Raw genomic sequence first — 26,418 nt, forward strand, 5'->3', positions numbered from 1 at the left:
TAGCCCTTTGTCAGATGAGTAGATTGCAAAAATTTTCTCCCATTCTGTAGGTTGCCTGTTCACTCTGATGGTAGTTTCTTTTGCTGTGCAGAAGCTCTTTAGTTTAATGAGATCCCATTTGTCAATTTTGGCTTTTGCTGCCATTGCTCAAAGGATATGAACAGACATTTCTCAAAAGAAGACATTCATACAGCCAACAGACACATGAAAAAATGCTCATCATCACTGGCCATCAGAGAAATGCAAATCAAAACCACAATGAGATACCATCTCACACCAGTTAGAATGGCGATCATTAAAAAGTCAGGAAACAACAGGTGCTGGAGAGGATGTGGAGAAATAGGAACACTTTTACACTGTTGGTGGGATTGTAAACTAGTTCAACCATTATGGAAAACAGTATGGCGATTCCTCAAGGATCTAGAACTAGATGTACCATATGACCCAGCCATCCCATTACTGGGTATATACCCAAAGGATTCTAAATCGTGCTGCGATAAAGACACATGCACATGTATGTTTATTGCGGCACTATTCACAATAGCAAAGACTTGGAATCAACCCAAATGTCCATCAGTGACAGACTGGATTAAGAAAATGTGGCACATATACACCATGGAATACTATGCAGCCATAAAAAAGGATGAGTTTGTGTCCTTTGTAGGGACATGGATGCAGCTGGAAACCATCATTCTTAGCAAACTATCACAAGAACAGAAAACCAAACACCGCATGTTCTCACTCACAAGTGGGAACTGAACAATGAGATCACTTGGACTCGGGAAGGGGAACATCACACACCGGGGCCTATCATGGGGAGGGGGGAGGGGGGAGGGATTGCATTGGGAGTTATACCTGATGTAAATGATGAGTTGATGGGTGGTGACGAGTTGATGGGTGCAGCACACCAACATGGCACAAGTATACACATGTAACAAACCTGCACGTTATGCACATGTACCCTAGAACTTAAAGTATAATAATAATAATAATAAATTAATTTAAAAAATAAAAATAAATTTATTTTCACAGGGAAAAAAAAAAGAAACTCAGGTTTTGTAAATTTAGATTTATTTTCACTACAAGTCTCTTCAATCCAGGAAGCCATAAAGTGTGCATCCACACACACACACACACAGGGAGCAAATGGCAGAGAGTCAAGAGATAACTTTAAATTTGCTGCATGATAGTGGGTTTTTAAAGTTACTCTCCAAAAATACCTCTTTTCTTTTTATAAATGGTGCAATCATCATTATGGAGATCATATTCATAACAGATATATCACTTGACCATTTTTCCAAGTTGATATTGATCTCCTTACTGATTGCTTCTTTCAAAAGGAAGCAATAACAAAGGGAACTAGTGCTGACAATTTCTTGTTCCAAGGCCACCCTGGGAGAATTAATAGAATCCAGGTCTACCCAAGTCAGGAAAAAAGTGAATTGGTATTTTTTGACTTGCATTAAATAATACATGTATTACATGCATGGTTACTGTATCATTTTTCCTTTTTTCTTTTCTCTCTTCTCTCTGTGGATTCTTAACAAGCTATGATGTGTGATATTATCTCATTAACCTTTCCTGGCCATTTTAAAACTTAACTTTTTATACCTTCCTCTGAGTCATCCCACTCTGTGAATAGCTTCAGTTCTTCCTGTCCATATGTGTAATGGCTAGTCCATTAATTATGACCTAAATAAATTACTCTTTCTTATTTACTGTTAATTACTTCTCAAAAAAGGTCTTGGACCCTCTTGATTTTATTTCCTCTAGACTATATTCAGGTATTTATGGTAAGATACTTCTTCCCCAGCTCTAAATATTTAAAAATTTCCCAGACAAGAAATATGTGGACATTTTCCCCTTACTCTCTGATTTACTCCATGACCTGAATTCCAAATGTTTTCCTATATTAAGACTTTTTATTATTGATAGCATATTGCAGCTTTAAGGCCTTTGTACATATCCACTCCTCCAGGAACGTAACTGCTAAATCACTTCCTCTCTAGTCTCAATGAGATAACACATTCCAAATACTATAGCATATTTTCTAATCTCATTTAAAAATGAAATTCAGATATTACATTCCATTCGAGAATAAAGGACAGCTGTCTTCACAAATATGATATGAAAACACATCTGCCACACAATTGTACAATCCTTAGCACATGGCTGTTGGGAAAAGTTATATAAAATGCTGACAAATGAAATCACCAAAAAGTAGAGGTATTTATTTTTTAAAATTCTACACATCACATGTCAATGAACCGCATATAAAGCTTGAAAGACAGGCTATTTTGAGAAACAATGGTGCATGGATATTAATTCCTTGTTTTACACATACATTATTTATTCAGTCATATCTTTAGTGACCAATTGCTAAAGGATATACAACCCAAGTGTAATTGTTTAGCTACCTTCCTAACAAGGCAACAATCCTGCTTCTTAATAGAGTTGTTTCTGTTTGTTTTCTCCTTGTTCAACTTCACACTTTGCACCTAACATTTAAAATCTCCATGTTGAATGCCCATTCACAAAGAAAAACAGAGGAATAGAAGATTTGAAATCAAAGTACTTATACCAACCCATCACACTATGTGTTGAAATGTGGATTTCTTTCCATGTTCACTGAGTGTAAATTTTATTTAAATGAACTTTTTTTGTGTCTCTGGCATGTCAAGTAACTGATTCAAAAGCTCTTTTTCACTGACTTTATGACATCATTGAAGATGCCATAGATTATGGTGCTTCAGAGCAGTAACTCTGGAAAGAGACAACACATGAGTTTGCATCTTCTGGCCACTTCCCAGGTGTGTGAAGAAGGTGCTGCACCTCCCTGAGTTTCAGCTGTGTCACCTATAAATTGGGAGTTTAAAGTATAATGGAATTAAATGAGAAAAAATAAGAAAAGTACTTGGCCACATGGTATGACTACAATATAGTCTGCAAGTCAATTCTATTGTTGCTATTAGTGTGAAGGTCACAGTGATAGAGCATTATCCATATTCTGTCCCATAATGCCTGCTGCTACTGATCATTACCCAAGTACCAAGGCTTTGGAGATAAAATGACTCTGGATCCTCATTTCTCACCTTATACAAAAAGCAACTGAAAATGGATTAAGGAATTAAACCTAAGACCTGAAACTATAAAAATTCTAGTAGATGACATTGGAAAAACCTTCTAGACATTGGCTTAGGCAAGGATTTCATGACCAAGAGAACCCAAAAGCAAATGCCATAAAAACAAAGATAAATAGCTGGGACCTAACTAAAGAGCTTTTGCACAGCAAAAGGAACAGTCAGCAGAGTAAACAGACAACCCACAGAGTGGAAGTAATCTTCACAATGTATACATCTGACAAAGGACTAATATCCAGACTCTACAACAAACTCAAACAAATCAATAAGAAAAAAAATCAAACAATCCCATCAAAAAGCGGACTAAGGACATGAATAGACAATTCTCAAAAGAGGATATTCAAATAGCCAAAAAACATATGAAAAATGCTCAACATCACTAACGATCAGGGAAATGCAAATCAAAACCACAATGTGATACCACCTTACTCCTGCAAGAATGGCCATAATCAAAAAACAGTAGATGTTAGTGTAGATGCAGTTAACAGTGAACACTTCTACACTCCTGGTGGGAATGCAAACTAGTGCAGTCATTATGGAAAACAGTGTGGAGATTCCTTAAAGAACTAAAAGTAGAACTACCATTTGATCCAGCAATCCCACTACTGGGTGTCTACCCAGAGGAAAAGAAGTCATTACTCAAAAAAGATACTTGAACGTGCATGTTTATAGTGGCACAATTCACAATAGCAAAATCGTAGAACCAACCCAAATGCCCATCAATCAACGAGTGGCTAAAGAAACTATGATGGAATACTATACAGCCATAAAAAGGATAGATAAACAGCATTTGCAGTGACCTGGATGAGACTGGAGACTATTATTCTAAGTGAAGTAACTCAGGAATGGAAAACCAAACATTGTATGTTCTCACTGATATGTGGGAGCTAAGCTATGAGGACGCAAGGCATAAAAATGATATGATGAGGCCAGGCATGGTGGCTCACTCCTGCAATCCCAGCATTTTGGGAGGCTGAGGCGGGCGGATCACAAGGTCAGGAGATCAAGACCATCCTGGCTAACACAGTGAAACCCTGTCTCTACTAAAAATACAAAAAATTAGGCAGGCGTGGTGGCGGGCACCTGTAGTCCCAGCTACTTGGGAGGCTGAGGCAGGAGAATGGCATGAACCCAGGAGGCAAAGCTTGCAGTGAGTTGAGATCGCGTCACTGCACTCCAGCCTGGGCAACAGAGCGAGAGTCCATCTAAAATAAATAAGTAGATAAGATAAAATTAAAGGAACGATACGATGGACTTTGGGGACTTGGGGGGAAGAGTGGGAGGGTGGGCAAGGAATAAAAGACTACAAATATAGTGCAGTGTATACTGCTTGGGTGATGGGTGCACCAAAAGCTCACAAATCACCACTAAAGAAGTTACTCATGGCTGGGCATGGTGGCTCATGCCTGTAATCCCAGCACTTTGGGAGACTGGGTGGATCACAAGGTCAAGAGATTGAGACCATCCTGGCCAACGTGGTGAAACTCTGTCTCTACTAAAAATACAAAAATTAGCTGGGTGTGGTGATGCACTCCTATAGTCCCAGCTACTCAGGAGGCTGAGGCAGGAGAATCACTTGAACCTGGGGGGTGGAGGTTGCAGTAAGCCGTGATCATGCCACTGCACTCCAGCCTGGCAACAGAGTGAGGCTCCATCTCCAAAAAAAAAAAAAAGAACTTACTCATGTAACCAAATGCCACCTGTATCCCAATAACTGATGGAAAAATTTTTAATAAATAAATAAATAAATAAAAATATATGTGGAAATATTACTGGTAAAGGCTTAATCATGAGTGTACAAACTTTAACATAATACCCATTTACACACATAGCTCTTTGACTTAGAAAAAGTATCATGTTGTTAACTATTAGGATCTGGGTATTCATACCTGAAAAGAACAATTTGAGGCATGTAATCTTTCCCTAAACATGTGCATAAATATCACGTCCTTTGATTCACATCTACAGCTCACTCTAGTGTGCATTTGCTATTTGAAACCTTTCCTTAGTTGGAATGTTTGGGATATGCTTTGGCACTGAATCACAGCATTCCACAATGAACAGAAGAAACATACTGACTACCAGCCTTGTAGCATGAAAGGTCTTGTGCTTGCCTTCATGCCTTTTCAAAGATTATCTCATTAAATCTTTTCACATGATTCTCATGTTGAAACAAAGAAACATTCATTGTCATTATATTTGTGAGAAAATTAAGACCTGCCCATAGTCAACACAGCTAATAGGTGGCAGAGATGGTTTTCAAACTCAGATCTGCCCGAATACAGTCTTTCCATTTGCTGTATAGGTAGGGTTCATCATCTGGAATCTATTTCAATTAATGACTAATAAATGTTTCTGATTATTTTCTCAAATACCAGATTAATGAGATACACTTCAAATGCCTAAAACCTGTATACGTGAATGAATTCATAAACTAAGAAGGAAAAACATGAATACAGTTTTTATAGTTAAAAATCATTGCCCCTGTTTCTCATTTTCTTTCTCATTTCTTAATACTGTTTCTCTAGTCAGAAACCATGATTGGTTTTGCCTAGATGATACCTGATCTCTACTATCTATCAGCTCTTAATTTTTCATGTAATTCTGGAAACTGAATGGGATATATGTGCAAAAATGTAGATGACTTACTCAAGAACCTATATGCAGAAGTGACAATTCAGACTGATTCAGTGTTACTTTTAGGGATAATGGTTTAAAATATTAATTCCATAACATACTTTTTAAAATCCTGGTTTAGTTCCTTTTGAAGAAATCTCAGACCATGTCCATAAAGATAAGAAAAATACCATGTTCTACCCTCACCTGGTGTCCATTGAATAAAAAGAAGTCTATTACATCAGCAATGTTTTTCAAATCATAGCTTTGATTTGTTTTGTGCTGAGTATGTGTGTGTCCTTCATGTGCACTTTTCACAGCCCAAACCTGGCAGTCTTTGGGTTGGTATGATTAGGTGTTATGTGTCAGACCTGCCTGCTTGAGCCCCAACAGGACAGAAGCTGTGTTCTCACAATGCTTGCCTTCTGAGTTGGCAGTCAGATGGTACTTAATGGAATTTTTATGAATACATAAGTGATGAAGACAATAATGTACAAACTTAAAATGTCCCTAATTCCAGAAGAATATGGTAATTAAGACATGTATATGTGTAATTTTTAAAATATCCTTAGCACTCCTTGAAACTAAGCCTGAGTGTGGAAACATTCCAATTTGTAACTGCAGCCTTCCTGATTGTTGTTAGGAGTACATGAGATAATCATCATAAAATACTTACCAAAATGGCCAGCATGGAGAAAATCATCAGCAAATGTTACTCTGCTCTAATGTGCACAGCTAGATGGTATGCAACCCTGCACAACATACTTGAATTAGAAGCCTTAAATCCCATAAAAGGTTATTAAATCAAATGTAATAGACAACAAAAAATGAAATGGCACTTAACACACTCCTTATTGAGAGGATTTACATTTGGAAGGGTGAAAAAAATGTTTCTTAAACAATAATATATCTCACTTTATTAGACATATTTCTTATATTAACTCATTTGTATTTGTAACGGCTTATTTACCTATACTGTGATCTTTGAGTTTATAAATGTCTTATCTCTCTAACCAGACTTGACCTTTTTGAGTTAATAAAACATTCTTCTAAAAAGAACCATGAACGGTACCTTCTAAATATTTTAAAGTACACCGCAAAACTTTAAAACAATTGTGTGTCTGTATTTATGTCTATTTATACATTTTATACAGAGTTGTGTTTGTGTATAAAGAGGGAGAGTCACTCTCTGGGTATATATGGAGAGACAAGTATAATTATATATAATAGAATGGTTTGTGAAGTGAACAGAATTGTATCAGAAAACCCGATTTTGCATCCTGATAATGATATTTAAATACAGAGAGGTCTTGGGCAGGTTACTTAACATCTTTAAACCTGTTTCTTCACCTAGACCTGCACTGTCGAATATAATGTCCTGGCATGATGGAAGTCTTCTATGTCTGTGCTGGCCAGTGTGATAATCACTAAGTGCATGTGGCTATTGAGCACTTGAAATGTGACTAGTGTCTGAGGAACTCAATTATAAATTGTATTTAATTTTAATTATTTTAAATCTAAATAGGCACATGTGGTAAGTAGATATTTTAGTGGGCAGTATAACCATAACATCAAAGAGGATGGGACAATATCATATGAAAAGAAGCTCTCCTGAATTCCCCAGGTATGGGTGCTACCAACACAGTTTTGAGCAGAATGGTTCTCTTTTGAAATAGTGGCACTCTCCCATGATATCTTAGGACTTTAAAGTGTAAATGCTTTTTCCCTTATTTCTTTCAACAGATCTTGACAACTTTAAAACAAGAACAAGAAGCACTGTGTCTGTCCGTCGAGGTCAAGGAATGGTGCTACTGTGTGGCCCGCCACCCCATTCTGGAGGTACATATAAATGCACTGACATGTGCACGCTTCACTCCCTGTTATTTTTCTTGCTCAATGTTCTCCCTCCTGACACCAGCTGAGTGCACAGTGTCATTTATAGAGATTCCCAAAGCCCCTTCATGTAGAGGAAAAAACTATTGTGAATGCCTCCCATCATTAGGATAGGAAAATATCAGATTGTGCAAATTTTCCACCCCACTGCAGTCTACCTGGCACAAATAGAAAGACACCTGAGTCAATCAAAATCAGAATGCTGTTGCTTGGTAAAGCAGTGTCATTAAAACTACTCATTCTTCTTACAACTTGATTGGGTTAAAGAAGATGGCCCTGATTTATTCTATCTCCTGGTTGGTCTGGGAACTGTCTGTGAACTATTTCTACTCGCAATACTTCTGACACCAAATGTATAGGTTTTTTCCACACTAACAACCAAGTCTCCAATCTTCTGGACACCACCTGGCTGTCCAACGACAGGTGGACAGTTCCATTTTTGACAGTAACTACCCCACTAACTACTCTGGGATGGTTAGTGTCAGAACTCATAGGAGAAAGGCTCAGTCCCACAAGGCTGCCCCCACTTCAAATGGCACTTTCAAGTGCTTGACCTCCCATACTTCTGAGTAACTGGCTGTAAAGTGGGACTCCCAAAACTCCCTCCTTGGCCTCCATATTTGCTAGAATGGCTCCCAGAACTCAGGGAAAACAGTTTACTTACCATACCAGCTTCTTATAAAAGATATATAAAGGTTACATATGAACAGCCAGGTAAACATATAGAGAGAGTGAGGTCTGAAGGGTTCTGAATGCAAGAGTTTCTATCTTTGTGGATCCTCCCCACATGTGGATGCATTCATTAACTCTGAAGCTCTCCAAACTCTGTCATTTAGAGTTTTTATGCAGGTTTTGTTATGTAGGCATGATTGATTGAATCTATGGCCATTGGTAATTGAACTCAATTTCCAGCCCTTCTCCCATCCCCAGGAGTGGGGAATGGGGAGGCTGAAAGTTCTAACCCTTTAATTATTTGGTTGGTTCCTCTGACAACCAATCAATGGGCCTCACCAACAGTCACTTAGTTAGAATAAACTCAAAGTATTGCTGAAAAGGGCCTATTTATGAATAACAAAAGACACTCTTCTCACCAACATCACTCAGGAAATTACAAGTGTTTTGGGACGCAGACCAAATATATATATTTCTTATTAATTGCAGTGTCACAGGATCAGACCAAGAACAGAAGTTCCTTGACCATAGAATCTAGATCACTTTGTGGAGACTCATAACAACTAGATCAGTTAGGAATGCGCTGGGCTGCAAATAACTGAAAACCCAGCTCATAATGTTCTTTTTTTCACATGCAACATTTTCTCTTTCTTTTTTTTGAGACAGAGTCTCACTTTGTCACCCGGTCTGGAGTGTGGTGGTGTAATCTCAGCTCACTGTAACCTCTGCCTCCCAGGTTCAAATGATTCTCATGCCTCAGCCTTCCGAGTAGCTGGGATTACAGGCGTCCACCACCATGCCTGGCTAATTTTTATATTTTTAGTAGAAATAGGATTTCACCATGTTGACCAGGCTGGTCTCAAACTCCTGACCTCAAGTGATCCACCAGCCTTGGCCTCCCAAAGTGCTGGGATTACAGGCATGAGCCACTGCACCTGGCTGGCATGCAAGATTTTCAAAGGTATACAATCTAAAGCTAGCACAGCTTTTTGAGGATGTCTTCCAGGACTCATGCCCTTCTCTGATTCTTCTCTGAAGTGCTTAGCATGTGGTATGGATGAGGCATGAAGTCTGCATTCCAAACCAGATCAAATGGGAAGAAGCAAAGACAAAAGGCAGTAGTTTGTTTTTGCTTGTTTTTGTCATTTCAATTTACCTTTTTTTATCGGAAGTTTTCTTTGCCTGAGGACTTTGCCTCCATTTTATTGATCACCCCAGTGGCAAAGGAGACTAAAATATCAAGTATTTTATGCAGATATATTATGCTCTGGAAAATATCATAATTTTACTAATAAGGGAGAATATGGAGAGATGTGTAGGCAATTTGCAGCATCGGCTAAAAGGAACTACGAATACTAAAAGGCAAATATAACTGCATATAAGGGATTCAGTAGTGCGGAGGTTTAACAAATAGTAATATTTATTAGGATTCCACTAACGTCTGTAATGACAAGATTGATAAACTCTACTCTTGGAAATCCAGGCTGAAGTTTAGTTAAATATCTGCTATTCTTGTTATTGTCTTAATTTTTAGTTCGGCTTTCCATATGATTAAAAGAACAAACTTTTTAGATTTGGAATTTGAAAACACTATTTTATTTTTGTCCTCTGTTCAAAAGTTGTAATGTTTCCTTTCTCATCTAATTCTGAGCTAACATTTCCAGCAGAAAATAACAATTAGTAAAGGAGCTAAGAGGCGTGTACTTCACACATCCTGCATACGAAGGAAAGGTGGGAGAGGCAGGTTCCCCTCTATGTCTGGATCAGGGACATTGAATTGTTAGGATTGCTGGCTTTTGAAGACTAACAGAAAATCTAGGTTTGATTTCAGAGGTTTGTGTTTGGAAAATGGGATTGTTCTTCAGGATTTCATTTTCCTTTCAAGTTAGTATCAGAAGCACTAAATTTGGAGTCTGGGATGTGAGTTTTGATCCTTGTTCTGTTTCAAATCATTATTTGATACTGGGAAAATATCTTCAAATTATTTATGCCTCACTCTGCCTATCTATAAAATGAAGAGATTAAAAGAAGTCTCTCAAATCCCTATTGATTCTATCAATACATAATTATAACTCAATAAGGGCTAAACATCTTGTTTATCAAGTGTATTTGCATTATTGAAGGCCTGTCCTTTATATGAGAAAACCACTTCACTGTGGACATATATTTAGATTCAGGTGAAGTTCACTCAGACTAACACTTCTCTTTTTAATATGAAATCTGATCAAAATAAAAATGGAAGATTTTACTAATTTCTTCTGCATGCTACCTTCACTGCATTAAGTTTTCATCACATGGCACCAACCCTAAAAATTAATCTTGTAGATATATTAAGAAAAAATACCACTAATGTCTGATATAATGATCTCTTTAGGAAAGGCAAAACACATGAAGTGATGCTGTGCTGCTGCACAATGAAGTACCTGACTACTTTCCCTTTCCCACAGAGAAGTATATTAAAAATTTCCGTAGACATCTACTGAAATGCACTTGTCTCTGCTGGCAGCAGTCAGCAGCTCTGAAATCCAGTTTCTTGAGCTGTGCTGACATTCCTGACAATCTTGATGGTGAAAGACAAGGAAATAAATATTCTTATTATGAGCTCTATTAGAAACGGTGCACACAGTAACGCTGTGGGCAAAGCAGGCACGGCTAAGACGTTTTTGAGAAAAGAACAAAGAAGATATTCAAGGTTATAAGAGAGCATCTCAGACATCCATCAGTTTTGGACAAGGGAGACAATGATTATCTGATGAAATCCTTCCAATTTCTCAAAAGCCTCCAACGCAACTGTACGGCAGTGATTCTCTCACTGCTTTTCTGGGCTGTGTGTCACCCTAAAGCTGGAACATTCAGTGTGAGCCACTGGACATACTGAGCATTTTAGACCCAGCATATGGTCTCCTGGTTTCCATTGTAACAGATCATGCAGAGGAAAGGAAATGAGTCAGCCTTTTATTATATCAGTGGGGTACTGAGTAATGGCATGAAATCCATTGTAAGGGACGTTGCATGTCCTATTTCGAAAGGTGTGCGGTGTCAGACCTTCTTAGGGTAGCAGAGAAATGAGCAGCAATTAATCTGTTTTGAAAAGCATTTCAGTCAGCAGGTATTTCCAGCACTCTACCAATCACTATGTGTGGTCTCTTTGTCATCTCTTGGTTTATATGTATGAATTCAGATGTGATGGTTTTGCATAGATTTTTACCATTAAATATAAGAAAACACCAAAAAATAGAAATCACTTTGATGGACTCTGGCTATCCTTGGTGCTCCTTTCTATTAGAAACAGAGATTATTGAGGTCCAGAATGTCTACTTTGCTTTCTGCCAACTTCAGGGTCACTGGGCACCAGGAATTCATGACCTTTAACCAAGCTCTCATTAAATAGGAATAGAACAGAGGAACTTTGAGATTCTTCCTTCCGATGTATGAAAATTTCTAGTTTATTCATCAATAAAATCCTCACGAACTGTTCATCAAAAGAGGTTTTTGTTCATGCCTTCCTTTTATGTCACCAAGATGCTTGCTACTCAAAGGGTGGTCCATGTACCAGCAGCATTGGCCTCACCTGGAAATTTGATAAAAAGGTAAAATCTAAGATCCCACTACAGCCTACTGAATTGGAACTTACATTTTAATAAGATCTCCAAGTGATCATATGCACATTCAAGTTTGAGATGCCTTGAGTCAGTCATAGCTGTGGTTCCCACACACACCCCACCTCTGGCCAGTGAGGGTTAACAGCTTGAGAATCTGGAGGGCAAATTGTTAAAACCATAGGTATCCAACCTGTTCACAAGGATATTCTGATTCCATAAATCTGGGGTAGGGTCGTCAAGGCTGTTAAAAAACAAACAACAACAAAAAAAAAAACAGGCCAGGCACGGTGACTCACACCTGTAATCCCAGCACTTTGGGGGGCCGAGGCAGGCGGATCACTTGAGACCAGGAGTTAGAGATCAGCCTGGCCAACATGGAGAAACCCTGTCTCTGCTAAAAATATAAAAATTAGTCTGCTGGTGCGCGCTTGTAATCCCAGCAACTTGGGAGGCTGAGACAGGAGAATTGCTTGAACCCAGGAGGTGGAGGTTGCAGTGAGCCAAGATCGCACCACTGCACTCCAGCCTGGGCAACAGAGTGAGACTCTAGCTCAAAAAAAAAAGCTCTAGCTGACTTGCTCACTCTGAGGCAGCACCAGATTTAAGGTCCATTCACTTGGATCATCTACAAAACTAGCCCAGGTCCAGCCCTGCTGAGATGGAGTGCTTTGATTTCCATATCACTCAAGCGGAAGGGCTGAGCATTCCTTATGTGAAATTTTTATTTAAAATAATTCATTTATTTATTTATTTTTTGAAACAGAGTCTCATACAAGGCTGGAGTGCAGTGGCACAATCGCGGCTCACTGCAACCTCTACCTCCTGGGTTCAAGCTGATTCTCCCACCTCAGCCTCCCGAGTAGCTGGGATTACAGGAGTGCACCACCACACCTGGCTAATTTTTGTATTTTTAGTAGAGATGAGATTTCACCATGTTAGCCAGGCTGATCTCAAACTCCTGACTTCAAGTGATCTCGGCCTCCCAAAGTGCTGGGATTACGGGTGTGAGCCACTGCACCGGCCAATTTAAAATAATTCAAAATAAAATATAGTTACCTTAGGCTTTATCTTTGACTTTATATGTTTTTGTTCATAAAGGAAATGAAAAACTAAGAAAAGGCTGACTTTTCCTAGATACTCATACTCAGAAGTAGCATTCTGGTCAGGTGCAGTGCCTCCTGCCTGTAATTCTAGCATTTTGTGAGGCCAAGGTAGGAGGATCACTTGAGCCCAAGAGTTGGAGATCAACCTGGCAACACGACTGTCTCTAAGAAATAATTTATTTTATTTTATTTGGGACAGAGTCTCGCTCTGCCACCCAGTCTAGAGTGCAGTGGCATGATCTCAGCTCACTGCAACCTCTGCCTCCCAGTTCAAACATTCTCCCACCTCAGCCTACCGAGTAGCTGGGACTACAGGCACATGCCACCATGCCCAGCTAATTTTTGTATTTTTAGTAGAGACAGGGTTTTGCCACGTTGCCCAGGCTGGTCTCAAACTCCTGACCTCAGGATCCACCCGCTTCAGCCTCCCAAAATGCTGGGATTACAGGTGTGAGCCATCGCACCCAGCCTAAAAAAATAATTTTAAAACTTAGCCAGGTGAGGTGGTGTGTACTTCTAGTCCTAGCTATTTGAGAGGATGAGGTGGGAGGATTCCTTGAGCCTAGGAGTTCAAGTCTGCAGTGAGCTATGATCACACCACTGCTCTCCAGACTGGGCAACAGAATGAGATCCTGTCTTAAAAGCAAACAAGCAGACAAAACCCAGAAGTAGCATTTTCTATTCATCCAACTTTCCTACATTATTATCGGTGAATGTATGGCTTCCCAGAGTATATTTGAAAAAGAAAACCACCTGACTCTGATTCTAAGATTATTGTCATTGTTATGGGTTTTGGAGAAACTAGCTAGAATTTTCATCTTTAGATTGCTTTTACGCAGAACACATCCCCCCTACAGTTGGATCCTATCCACAGGGCATCAGACCCAGGGACCTTAGAACAGAACATCTGTAGAGTCCTTTATGGTGTTTATAATGCTTTAATTTACATTATATTATCGCTGAATCCTCACGATAATCCCATAAGAAGTAAGGACATGTGTTTCATAGATAAGGAAATAGAAACAAAGAGATTATGTGAGAGCACACTCTAATCACTGGCAGGAACAAGTTATTGTTGCCTAGAATGTGCCCTTTTATTTATACATAGCAGAAAAGAGTGGAAACACGCACTGTACTTTCTATGTGACTAGTTCTTTGGCCCACACACCAGGTCAATTAAATCTGAGTTTCTTGATGGCAGGGGATCCTCTGGCATCATCCAGGTAATTTTAATATGCAGCCAGGGTGGAAAACTTGTGTCCCTGCATTACAAAATCAAGTAGGACTTATCCCAGCAAAACGTCTCTATATGCAAACCTCTCCAAGGTTCCATAAATGTAATTTTACATGGACATACCCACACAGATTATAATCACAGCCCTTAAAAGAAGCAAGCATGCCTTTCCACAGCATGGTTATTTCAGCTGGACCATGTTGTATTTACTGTAGGACAGAGATAAAAGTGTGAAAGTAGGACACCCGTGTTCTAGTCCTAGCTCTCCCATCAACTTGCTATGTGGTCTTGGGCCAATTATGTAACTTCTCTGAGCCCTATTTCCTCATTTGACTTGTTTCTGTCTTCCCACACTTACTCCGCTTTCGGTATCAAGATATCACCTTCAGAGTTAGACTCACCCAGTTTCTTACTTAGTCCAAACTATGCTGACAGGTCATTGAGCCAGGACTAATCTTACTGTGCTAGAATTTAGCATCCTCTATGCCCAGAATAATCTTCAAGACATCCACATTCAAGTCAAGTTGCCAACTCTGCCTAACTCCACATTCAATGCCTTATTCTCATCTTCTTCCCCCAACTGGCTCCTGGGTTTACCAGTTTTATATAATTTTAGATTTTCAGGTACCTTCTTAGTCCAGACATTTAGCTTAACTATTGTCCTCATTTCTTACCCAAAGGTGCATGAAATCCCATTTAACCCCACTGCAAATCTCCAACCATAATATGGTATTCTTTGCATTCTAAGTATTGCTTAAGTCTAGGAAGTCTAGTTATTGGCCCCACCCATCATATCAGACCTCCTTGGCTGTTGACATTCACCTGGCTGGGTCCTAGGTTTGTCAACTGTGCTTTGGACGACTGGTCACTTTCCTCAGGAAGCAGTCCCTGTACTTCCCGCTTACTCCCTCTACTTTCTCTCATTACCTTTTTCAGGCTCCCTCTCCTTCCCCATATCTGGGTTCCTAGCATCACTTTTAAATCCTCACATACTACTATAATGCCAACCAAATGGAATTCATCTTTGTCCTGTAAACTTTTCAAATCTGTTATGAGGATTAAAAGACATAACAAATGTGGCAGCAATTTGCACAGTTAAAACTTCCAGACAGCCCTGATTTTATTAATTAGGTTTGGTTTGATTATTTTCATTTGCTTAAGCTTGAAGTCAAAGTTAAATCAGAGAACTGCTCATCTTTGGATATATGTGATTGTTGATTTATATTCATATAACAACTTTTATGTAGGCAAATACTTTTCAGATATATCTCCCAAGAGATTTGTATGGAATTTACATCTATTATTAACATAAATTGGTTATGCTCTGGCATTGTGGCTTTATCCCATTCTTGTAACATTTGAGAATTGCTCTTAAAGACTTTACAGTTAAGGTAAACTCTACCAATCGTCTTCTCATAAGCCAAACCCTGTGTGATTGTTTATATTTGCATTTTCTATTTAGCGTGTACAGTATATGCCTGGACTTCATTTCCTTAGAAAAAACAAGGCACTAGGTAGACTTAGGAGGATCCAGAACTTTAAAAATACTGCTGAAATAATGCTGAGAATATTTTTAATAGACTAAAGAATGTTGTCTTAAACATATTTTTATGTGGCAGCTTAAAAAAGCAAAATGTGAGATTTTTAAATGGTTACAAAATTAACAATCACTTAATTGTCGTAAAAAAGCTATAAGAACATTGCTCTAAGTGTTGATCACCTTTTCTGGTCATATTGGGAACATGATTGAAGGTACATATGGGAACAAGGAAAGGCCCAGCATTTCACTTGAGTCATCTCATTCTCTCTGTGTGTGTGTGTGTGTGTGTGTGTGTGTGTGTGTGTGTAATGAGAGAAGTGCCCAAATATAGTCCTAGTTTTAAAAACACAAATAACAAATGATAGCTAATGATCTTAGGGTCCTGAGTCTTTGTTTCTTGACCACCACTGAGATAGCTGCTCTTTGATACCAATTTCATGTCACCTGAGAAGTGACTTCCCTGAGAGATGCCTTATCACCTGCAAGTAAATTAAAAACCACAGGTGTCCAGTAGGTTAACACAATCAGATCAGTGATTCAAAAAAGGTCTTGTAATAAGGCAAAATGTGGAACTTACAAATGATGTTTAAAATGTCGGCTGGGAGTGGCATTGCAATACTGCTACTATGCCATTTTTCAAGAATGTTGAGGTCAGCCAAACTTGGTTTAAACCACCTTTTATAACATAATTTCTATGAAACATGCATTGTGATTTCCATTTCTTAACGGAGGAACTTTATATATTCACTTTAGTAGCCATCTATCTCAATTCAGAGGGGAAAGGTTAACATTTAGTTAGTGATAGGCTAATCAACATCATCGACTACTAGATATCTTTTTTTAAAAATCAGGAATTAAATGTTCTTCTGTTTGTTTTTCTTGTGACAGGGTCTCACTCTATCACCTAGTCTGGAGTGCAATGGTGCGATCATGGGTCATTACAGCCTGAAACTGGGCTCAAGCAATCCTCCCACCTCAGCCTCTTGAGTAGCCAGTACTACAGGCATGAGCCACCATACCAGGCTAATTATTTTATCTTTTGTTAGAGATGGGGTCTTGTTTTGTTACCCAAGTTGGTTTCAAACTCCTGGCCCCAAGCGATCTTCCTACCTCAGCCTCCCAAAGTGCTGGGAGTACAGGCATGAGCCACCGTGCCCATCTAGGAATTAAATATTCTTAAGTCGATCTTGTTTGGTGCTTCTTTACTCTACTGTGTTCCTTTGAAAGATATGAACTTGGACTCCTTTATCTGAAATATAATCGGCCAGTTCCTCCCTTTTTTCTCTTTCCACTTTGCCAATCAGAGGGGGTTACAGCACATTAGTGATGTAATCAGCATAGAATAATGTGAAACAGTTTATAAAGTGATGACTTTCTGCATTCATTAAGCCTCCTCTTTCACCCATTGAGCAGCAAAAGAGAGCCACATTGATCAGGGACAATTTGTGATAAACTATCTGACCCAAATGGCCTGGGTGGAGTGTTTTGTGTTTAGAAGGATAGGCACTGGGAGGGAGTACTTGACCTCACTACACCAAAGGCAGGCTCTACTTCTCTCATCCATGAGATCATTTAGCTCAAAGAAAGAATCAGCAAAAGAAGCAAAAGGGAGGAATTGGGGCCTGGCATGTCTACAGGAGTGACTTGCTTCTCCCCTATCAGATATGACAAGAAGAAGTGAGGTGGATATTTTTGAAGTCAGTTATCTCTGAAATTGGTGAAGTATATTCTGTGATGCTACTAACATACTTTTTGCCTTTGAATTTTCCTGTCAACTCTTTTTAAAACAACTTGAATGTTTCATGACTATACTTTTGAATGCCTAGATGTCAACAACTATATACTTATGAATAGAAAAAAATAAGTTTATATAAGTAACAAACATTTCCTGGTCATAGAAAAATTATAGACTTTATAAAGCTGAGCCTCCAGTTTCTTAAAGTAACCTTATACAGAATTGGTGGTCTGGTTTTTTGAGAAGAGTTTCCCAGGACTAGTAGCTATATACTTCCACTTTAATTGTTTTTTTTGTTCTAGTAAGAGAGATGCTTACGCTGTTTTTACAGCTATAGAAAGTTCCTGCCCATAGCACTTAGAAATAGACTTAGCTACTTAATAAATACCAGTTAATTAAATATCTTATTGTTAAGAAAAAATAACAATTTGGCTAAAAAATAGCAGAAATGAATTTCAGGAAATTCTTTTTCTATCTCCTTTTTTCCTCATTTGCTTTCGTGCAAATGTTTCCATGTGCGTGCTTTATTGGGCAGAAACCAGTGACTTAATGATGGCCCTAATTATCTAGCTTCTCTCCTGACAGTTAGTTTGTGCTTACTTTAATGATAGGCACTGTGTACTTGTGGATATACTGATTTAAATTCAAGTTGAGTACATCTCTATTATCTTTTTAAACATCCAAAAAATAAAAAAGATTATCTCCAGATTTGGTCCTTAGAACTGGAGGCCCGTTGATGTCAGAGTAAGGGTCAAACACATTAGTACCAAAAGGAAATAACATTTGGAAAATGATAATGGATCCATAAAGCTAAATGATCTACAAACTGTGATCATTTGACAAAGCTGGACCACATGCAGAGCTTTTTCTTTTGGAGTTGCCCTGTCCCAGAAAGCAGTGAAGGACGACATTGTGTTAGAACATAGGTTGAGACATGAAGAGTCTGGAGATGTGAAAAACACATTACACGTCCAGGAGAGTGCTACCAGGGATGTACTAGCCAGAAGAGAACAAATGATCAACACTGATCTTTCAACAACATGAATCTGGCTGAGCGTTTCATAAATAATCCAGTGGACAATCACTGCAGGATAGACGGGAACCATTCTTGTTTTAATGCCTGCTGGAAATATACCCTGTGAACCTCATTTTTTCAGCTGAAAAAGGAAGGAGTGGTTCTTTGGCTACATTTTTAGCAATGAATAGGTATTTTGTCAGGTCAGTGCATCATGATGTTACGTTGAATTAAGCAGGATAATGATGCAGTACATAGAATGAGGAAATGCTGACTGGGTCCTGGAAATTTGGAAATAGACCCTGGTTAGGAGCTCAGAAATTGAAGGCTCAGAAATGGAATATTTACCACTGTTGGTAACTTTGAACCGAGGAGTCTTAGGCTTAAATAAAAAGCTGTTAATTTTTCTGATATATGTTTTAACATACTCAGTTTGGTTTTCAGACATTAGGAACAAAATAACTGGAAAAAGCCTAATTGAAGACCAGAGAAAACTATACATTTAGGCAAGTGAAGTTCACTTTCACACACAAAGGAATAAATCATGGCATTTTGTCTGAGGGTAGGATTAAAACTTTTGATTCTATGTAATATCAAAATACTGATTTAAGAGGAAATGATTTACTGGAGTAGCTGTATATTAATCAATGACAAACAATATGGATAAAAAACTTTTCAAATCAATCAAGCTGATTGGAGTTCTCCATATCCACTAATGATTTTGACATTTGCAGATATGTAGAATAAACACAAAGTTCCAAATGAAGCATAATAGTTTTACAGAGAGACCAACTCTGCCGGCATTATGAACTCAAAGAAATGTTTAATGTTTAATTCAGAGGCTGAGAGAATGTTCATGATATCTTAAGTAGGTGGTGCTGCTAACAAAACAATGGGCAGCCACTTTGTACCAAGTCAAGAGAGCTCTTCCCATCTCCAGCCGAAACACACCCTCTTTTTCTCCCATCATCTGGTGCAGGTTAACACATTATCACAATCTTCACTGTCACAATTAACCCCTGGAAAGGAGTTGTGTCATAAAAACACTCCACAGGACTTCATAAATCCATATGGCAGGCACAGCTGGAATGACAGTTGCAGTTGATAACGTAGCATTTCAGAAATATCCAAAGAATCTCTACTTTGTGAAGTAGTGTGGAATGTACACTTCCTCACATTCCCTCAAATCAGCACATATACTAGGGAACACCTGGGAAATGCCAAGATGCTTCAGTTTTAAGTGTTTGAAGCCCAGTTCTTATCATTTCACACAGACCAGAGTTTGCTTTTTGGAAAGATAAAAGGGCTTTTAAAAACAAAAGGTGGCTGATTTAAGGATTATATTTCTTCCTTTTCCACTTACTGCAAAATGAGTTAGCTATGACATCTCTCTAAAATTAGTACCCAAATATAAGAAAGACATTCATGTACCTTCCTCTCTTGCTACCTTGGGAATTTGTTCACTGTCTCTGCAAGCCAGCACTCCTTCTAAACTCCAGTTTACTTCAATGGACACAGTTGTGATGAATGAGATTTATGATTGGGTTCTAATGGATTATGTAAATTAGGATTTCAAGGTTAAAGGAATAAGATTTCTTTTAAAAAGTAAAAATATGAGATTTTGGCAGAACCTTTCAGATACCAGGCCTTGTTATAGACAGGGAAGATATAGGAGTGAGCAAAAACAAAATGTTTTCTCCTGCCATGTAGCCTACAGGTCTGCTAGGGAGGAGCAAGGTAATGAAATCATACTGAGATGTGTGCTTTTGGTTGTGAGGTGGGGGTAAGGGAAAGGGAAACAGGGTTCAGTGACCATGTAAAATAGAAGGACATGATGTGGACTGGGGAGTCACAGAAGGCTTCCTTGAAGTACTGGTTCTGAGGCTTAGATCTGAAGGACAAGAGAGTAGAAGGAAAGGAGGAGTATTATAGACAGAACAGCCGTATATAAGTCTAGAGTGGGGAGGTTGTCAAAAGGAGCCAACATGGCACATGGGTATGGATATGGGGAAAGGTGGTGTAGTTTACTGTGAAAGTGGTGACTGAAGCAATAGAAAGCTCCATTTTTGTTCCTCAAAATTTTATGAAATCAATGATAGCCAGACACCAGTAAGTTGGAAATAGAAAATGGTTATCAAATTGCCTTAAACTTAAGTTTTAAAAATTGAGATTCTGGGAGCCCCATGCAGTCAATTTATAGAAATAGAGGGATGCACCCATTCTTAGCTAGTGAAACCAAGGCTTGGATAGAATTACAATCAATGTGTTAGAGTCATAGAGTTAAATAAAAAATAAAATATCTACACTATATAAATAAATAATAAAATAAAAAATCTACACTATCATGATGACTTGAGAAAATACTTAGTGATAAAAAAAAAATATTTAGTGATCAGGAAGGAGGGGAAATGTCAGACATTGCCTAGGGAGGCAAAGCAAAACAAAACAGAGTGAAAATGCGTGTGGAAGGAATGCCTTAAGAAAATTAATGGATGCATCTCCATTGTGCTTTCCGTCAAGTACAAGAAAACATGGATTCTATGAAACAAAGATGCCAATGTTAAAAGAGAGCTGCTGCCAATGCAGATTGAAGTTTGAAGGGAACTGGCAATGATGAGAAATGGCAATATTAAAATCTGCAATGCAGACTCAGTAAAAAGCCAAATGAACACTGTAGAAAATTGAATTAGTGATAAGCATGACTAACTACATAAGTTTTTATAAAGAACATAAAATGAATAATCAGTATAATAATCAGAAAGCTTCATAAATACAAAAATTAGATAGTAAAGTTCCAATCCATATGTAATCAATGTAATTGGTAAAGATAGATCATCAGTGTATACATATTATTTTATTGTTTAATATCATCACATACTTACCATTCCATGTGAGTTCATCATCCTTTTACTAGTAAAAACATATTGTACTTTCTCATGTTTGAGAGGGAGTAAAAAATATTATGGTATTTTTTATTTTAAAAATTAAAGAAGAAAGGATGTTTACTGGGAGCTGCCAGGAAAACACTTGGTGTTTTATACATGGTGCTATACACAGTTCCAGAGATATAGTCACAGGATTTGGAAAATTTTTTTAAATGTTTCCAATGACATAACTTTACTTGGTTTCAGCATAGGACCTGTGCTCGTAGTAGCCCATATATTCTCTTGTATTTATGTATGACACATAAATTTGCTAAATATAAATAATTGGGCTGGGCAAGGTGGCTCACACCTATAATCTCAACACTTTGGGAGGCTGAGGCGGGCAGATCACTTGGGGTCAGGAAATCGAGACCATCCTGGCTAACACAGTGAAACCCCATCTTACGAAAAAGAAAAATACAAAACATTAGCTGGGCATGGTGGTGGGCACCTGTAGTCCCAGCTATTCGGGAGGCTGAGGCAGGACAATCACTTGATCACGGGAAGCGAAGGTTGCTGTGAGCTGAGATCGCCACTGCACTCCAGCCTGGGCAACAGAGTGAGACTTCGTCTCAAAAAAAGATAAATACAAAATAATAATTAAAAACATATCACAAAATTTGTTTTAAAAATAAATAAAACATAGATCTAATAAATAAAAATGGGATATGTACCATCTAAGTTGCTAGAGACAATAAAATCAAAGAAGTTGTGGCCAGGCATGGTCGCTCATGCCTGTAATCCCAGCACTTTGGGATGCCGAGGCAGGCAGATCACTTGAGGTCAGGAGTTTCAAACCAGCGGGCCAACATGATGAAACCCCATCTCTACTAAAGATTTTAAAAAGTTAGCTGGGCATGGTAGTGCATGCCTGTAATCCCAGCTACTTGGGATGCTTGAGGCAGGAGAATTGCTTGAACCCAGAATGCGAAGTTTGCAGTGAGCCAGGATCACGCCACTGTACTCCAGCATGGTCAACATAGTGAGACTCCATCTCAGAAAACAAACAAACAAACAAACAAACTACAACAACAACAAAGAAGCTGTAATCTGTTTAACCAGAGACTCTAAAGATGAGCAAAAAAGCATATATGAAGAAAAGTATAGAAATATGACATATGAGTGTATATAGCTTATCATGAAATATAAAGAAATGCAACTTACTTTAAACATAAGAGCCTCAGATTGAGTTAAAAATCTTTACGATCTAAACAAAATACAACGACACAAAATACCTAGCCTACTAACAAAACAGATTTTAAAAAGAAAAATAAATGAGGGCAGAATTATTAGTTTTAGACCAAGCATTATTCAAATACAAAAGCATTAAATTAGATAAAGGCAATTTTTTTTTTTTTTTTTTTTTTTTTTTTTTTTTGAGACGGAGTGTCGCTCTGTCACCCAGGCTGGAGTGCAGTGGCACGATCTCCTCTCACTACAAGCTCCGCCTCCCGGGTTCATGCCATTCTCCTGCCTCAGCCTCCCAAGTAACTGGGACTACAGGCACCTGCCACCATGCCCAGCTATTTTTTTTGTATTTTTAGTAGGGGAAGGGTTTCACCGTGTTAGCCAGGATAGTCTCCATCTCCTGACCTCGTGATCCGCCCGTCTCGGTCTCCCAAAGTGCTGGGATTACAGGCGTGAGGCACCGCGCCCAGCCAATAAAGGCAATTTTTATTATTAAAATACACAAACCACAATGAAGACATTCCATTTACATTATTTTAAACACCATGAAACATAGTCATAATATATAAAGCTAAAAGTTTGGGAATACAAAGAAAAATTACTAATGCATATTTGTTATCTAACTTGATAAGTCAAGTAAATAAAAATAAGGATATAAAGAATTTGAATAATGTAATAATGATTGGCCTTTCTTAATGTAAACATACATATTTATGTATTTTCTTTCTAAGCACTTCCATAATTCCTATTTCAATTATTTACATGTTCAACCAAAAAAAATTTAAACAAAATTGAAATTATATAGGCCAGGCCTTATTTTCCGCCATAATGCAAGGAAATAAGAAATTAGTTATAGGTAGTTTTATACAACACCACAAATTTTAAAAAAATCAACCCATGCAAATTTCAAATCACATTTCTGATATCTACTGGGTCAAAGAAAAGATAAAACCCATATTAATATATTTTTCTAAAGTGAAAAAAATGAGAACAAACATATATTTGCTTGTACAATTTATGAAAAGTATACCCTGAAACAAATTAATAACCTTAAATTTGTTATGTGAGGAATCCTGGAAATCAAAATCAGTACCTTAAGTATTCACCTCATGGAATTCAAAGGAACATGCCACAAACCTAAGGGAAATGGAAAGAAAGAAGATAAAACTCAAAATTAGTGAATTAGAAAACAGCATATAGAGAGACATCCAAGAGGAGCTTTGAGAGAGATGGAAAAAAAATATGAAATATTTCTCTCCAAATCTAATCAAGAACAAATTAGAGAAATACAAATATGCAAAATGATAAATGAAAAAGAGCACATAATGTTGTATAAAAGATTTAAAATCATTTACAAAACTACATACAACTCTTTGATCATTTAAACATCCGGATGAAATGAATAATCTATTAAGAATATATAAATAACAAAATTGAACCAAGAAAATGTAGAAGATATGAACATACCAATTATTATGGAAGGAATCGAAAGTTGTCAAGAATTACTTTCTCCAAGTTCTCTGGTCTATACATTTTATAAAGAAAATATTTTAAAGTTTCAATGTAATTCTCTTGCCACATAATTTGTGGCACAGCAAAGACAAGATGAAAAGCTACCAGTTTATTTTATGAAATGAGAATAATCCTGGCACTACAACTTGACAAAGACAGCAAAAAGGGAATGCCTCTCTCTTATTTATGAATGTTGGTAACACTTATAGAGTGAGTAATACATGTAGGCACTATTTTAAAAGCTTTACATATATTAACTCATTTACCCCTTACAAAAACCTGATATAGGTATTATGTATTCCCCTTTTATGGATGAGAAAAATACCTGAGATATTAAGTAACTACGGCATTACTCAACAATTCATGAATAAACACTTTAGGATATGTATATAAAATGAGATAGAAGTTTTAAAAGTACAGGTAACTCAAAGTAAGCCAAAATAAGTATTTGCTCAAAATATACCATATTACAGATTAAAAATACAAAAACAAAATTAAAAAATAAAAACATAATGAAGGGTAAAAAGATACTTCTAGGGTGGGGCCTGGGGGAGGGATAGCATTAGGAGAAATACCTAATGTAGATGATGGGTTGATGGGTGCAGCACACCACCATGGCACATGTACACTCTATGTAACAAACCTGCATGTTCTGCACATGTATCCCAAAACTTAAAGTATAATAATAAAAAAGATACTTCTATGATCTGCTTAATGACAGCCAATATTATATTTAACAGAGGATGTAGAGACAAATAAGAATGAAACAAGGTTTTTAATTATTGGGTGATGATACATGAAGGTTCATTATACCATGATTTCTACTTTTGTTATTCGTAATATGTTAGAAAATATATGTAACAAAAATGTTAAAAGAATGGTTTCTATGGTTGAATTTAGTGATTTCTAAGGTGGCTTCCAGTTCAGATCTTACATGGTTCTCTGTTGTTAATTACCTCTTTTTCCAAAAAAGGCATTTTTTTGTACTGGCCTTTTGGGGAGGAAGATGTTTGCATTATGTGGAGGAGTTTCCACAATGCATGGACACATTGGTCTCCTGCATACCATATAGTTCTTTTATTACTTCTTTTTTCATTTGAAAATCATTCCAGATACTCAAGTTAAAATAGCTGTCCTTGCTTTCCTGCCTGGAGAGACGGGTATCACTAAAAATGCCTGGATTGGCAGTAATCCGCTTTGCTCCTGCCTGGAGCTGTTCTGAATCTCCAGTGGCAGGCCCTCACGGTGTTACTGGGGCAAGTGTGCAGTGATGTGCATTAAATCTGCACACAGCGATGCTCTGACTACTTGGCTTTCTGCAGGGAATGAGAAAATATACATATAAACACCCCCGTTCCCAAATGGCACTGTAGCCTAGTTAAGAAAATTGCTTGAGGGGGAGTGCATTATGCTAAGAGGGCTAGTTCATTTTCAGGTTACAAAACTTTAAATTCAAGTTGACACAGCTTCTATTTTCATTTCCATACTTATCTCAACTGGGAAAATGTGCTGTTTGTCACTAAAAACCAGCCAGTGAAATGTAGAGGGAAGATGGAGAGTCAGTGTTCCACAGCCGGCAAGTGGCTGTGATCTGAAATAGGTCATGTTTTAGTTGGTAGCAGATACCATACCAAATTTGCTTCCCACTGGTAGACTTTCTCCTTTTATTTTCAACAAAGTCCCATGTACCCAGCAGCAATCTTTAACAGGAAAAATGCAATTATTATAAGTCATCTCATCATGTGCTAGCATTCCAGATAGCTCATAAACAATTAAGAATCGAGTCTGAATTAAATGCAGAGGTTCAGGACTAAGTGTGTTACAGGAAGACAGAGAATGCTGTTCTGTCAGTTTTGTGACCATGAGCAGTTTCATTCAAGAAACCACATGGAAGGTGTCCCACTGTTAAGTACCACATGTGACCTCTCTGGTTTGAATATCAAAGTAGATCCATAAAGCTTAAAGTACATAAGCTTTCATGTGGCTATACTGAAATTTAAAGAATGAGAATGAAGGCACCCATTAAAAGATAAAACTGGGTAAGACTAAAATTAATCCTCCGTAATCCTAGCTTTAAAAACTCTCATCTTTACTGTATACAGCTATCTTTAAAGTGAGTTATTGAGTAAGACCAAAGGCTCTTCTGGTCACCCTTTCACATGTAGTCTACCATATTCCTATTCCAATAGAAGCTGGGAAACATTCCAGGATAAATTAATTGTAGAATCAATTTGCTTTTATAGA

General features: G+C 37.8%; 1 protein-coding gene and 1 long non-coding RNA gene across 9 annotated transcripts in view; one reads left to right on the forward strand and one right to left on the reverse strand.

The window, feature by feature from the left end:
* The window catches only part of CNTN4 (contactin 4), a 975,811-nt gene that overhangs the window by 720,817 nt on the left and 228,576 nt on the right, over positions 1 to 26,418 (forward strand). For all 8 annotated transcript variants that reach the window (XM_050781395.1, XM_050781393.1, XM_050781400.1 and 5 more), the window contains one exon: positions 7,500 to 7,595. In XM_050781395.1, coding sequence (XP_050637352.1) covers positions 7,500 to 7,595 — 96 coding nt within the window. The remainder of the gene's footprint in view (positions 1 to 7,499; positions 7,596 to 26,418) is intronic.
* Positions 11,076 to 26,418, reverse strand: part of LOC126948982 (uncharacterized) — a 30,785-nt gene continuing 15,442 nt past the window's right edge. Inside the window, exons 2-3 of the long non-coding RNA XR_007723574.1 lie at positions 23,756 to 23,799; positions 11,076 to 11,892 (exon numbers count right to left, since the gene is read on the reverse strand). This is a non-coding gene — a long non-coding RNA (uncharacterized LOC126948982). The remainder of the gene's footprint in view (positions 11,893 to 23,755; positions 23,800 to 26,418) is intronic.

The sequence above is a fragment of the Macaca thibetana genome, chromosome 2, assembly GCF_024542745.1.
Source record: "Macaca thibetana thibetana isolate TM-01 chromosome 2, ASM2454274v1, whole genome shotgun sequence".
Lineage (NCBI taxonomy): Eukaryota > Metazoa > Chordata > Mammalia > Primates > Cercopithecidae > Macaca > Macaca thibetana.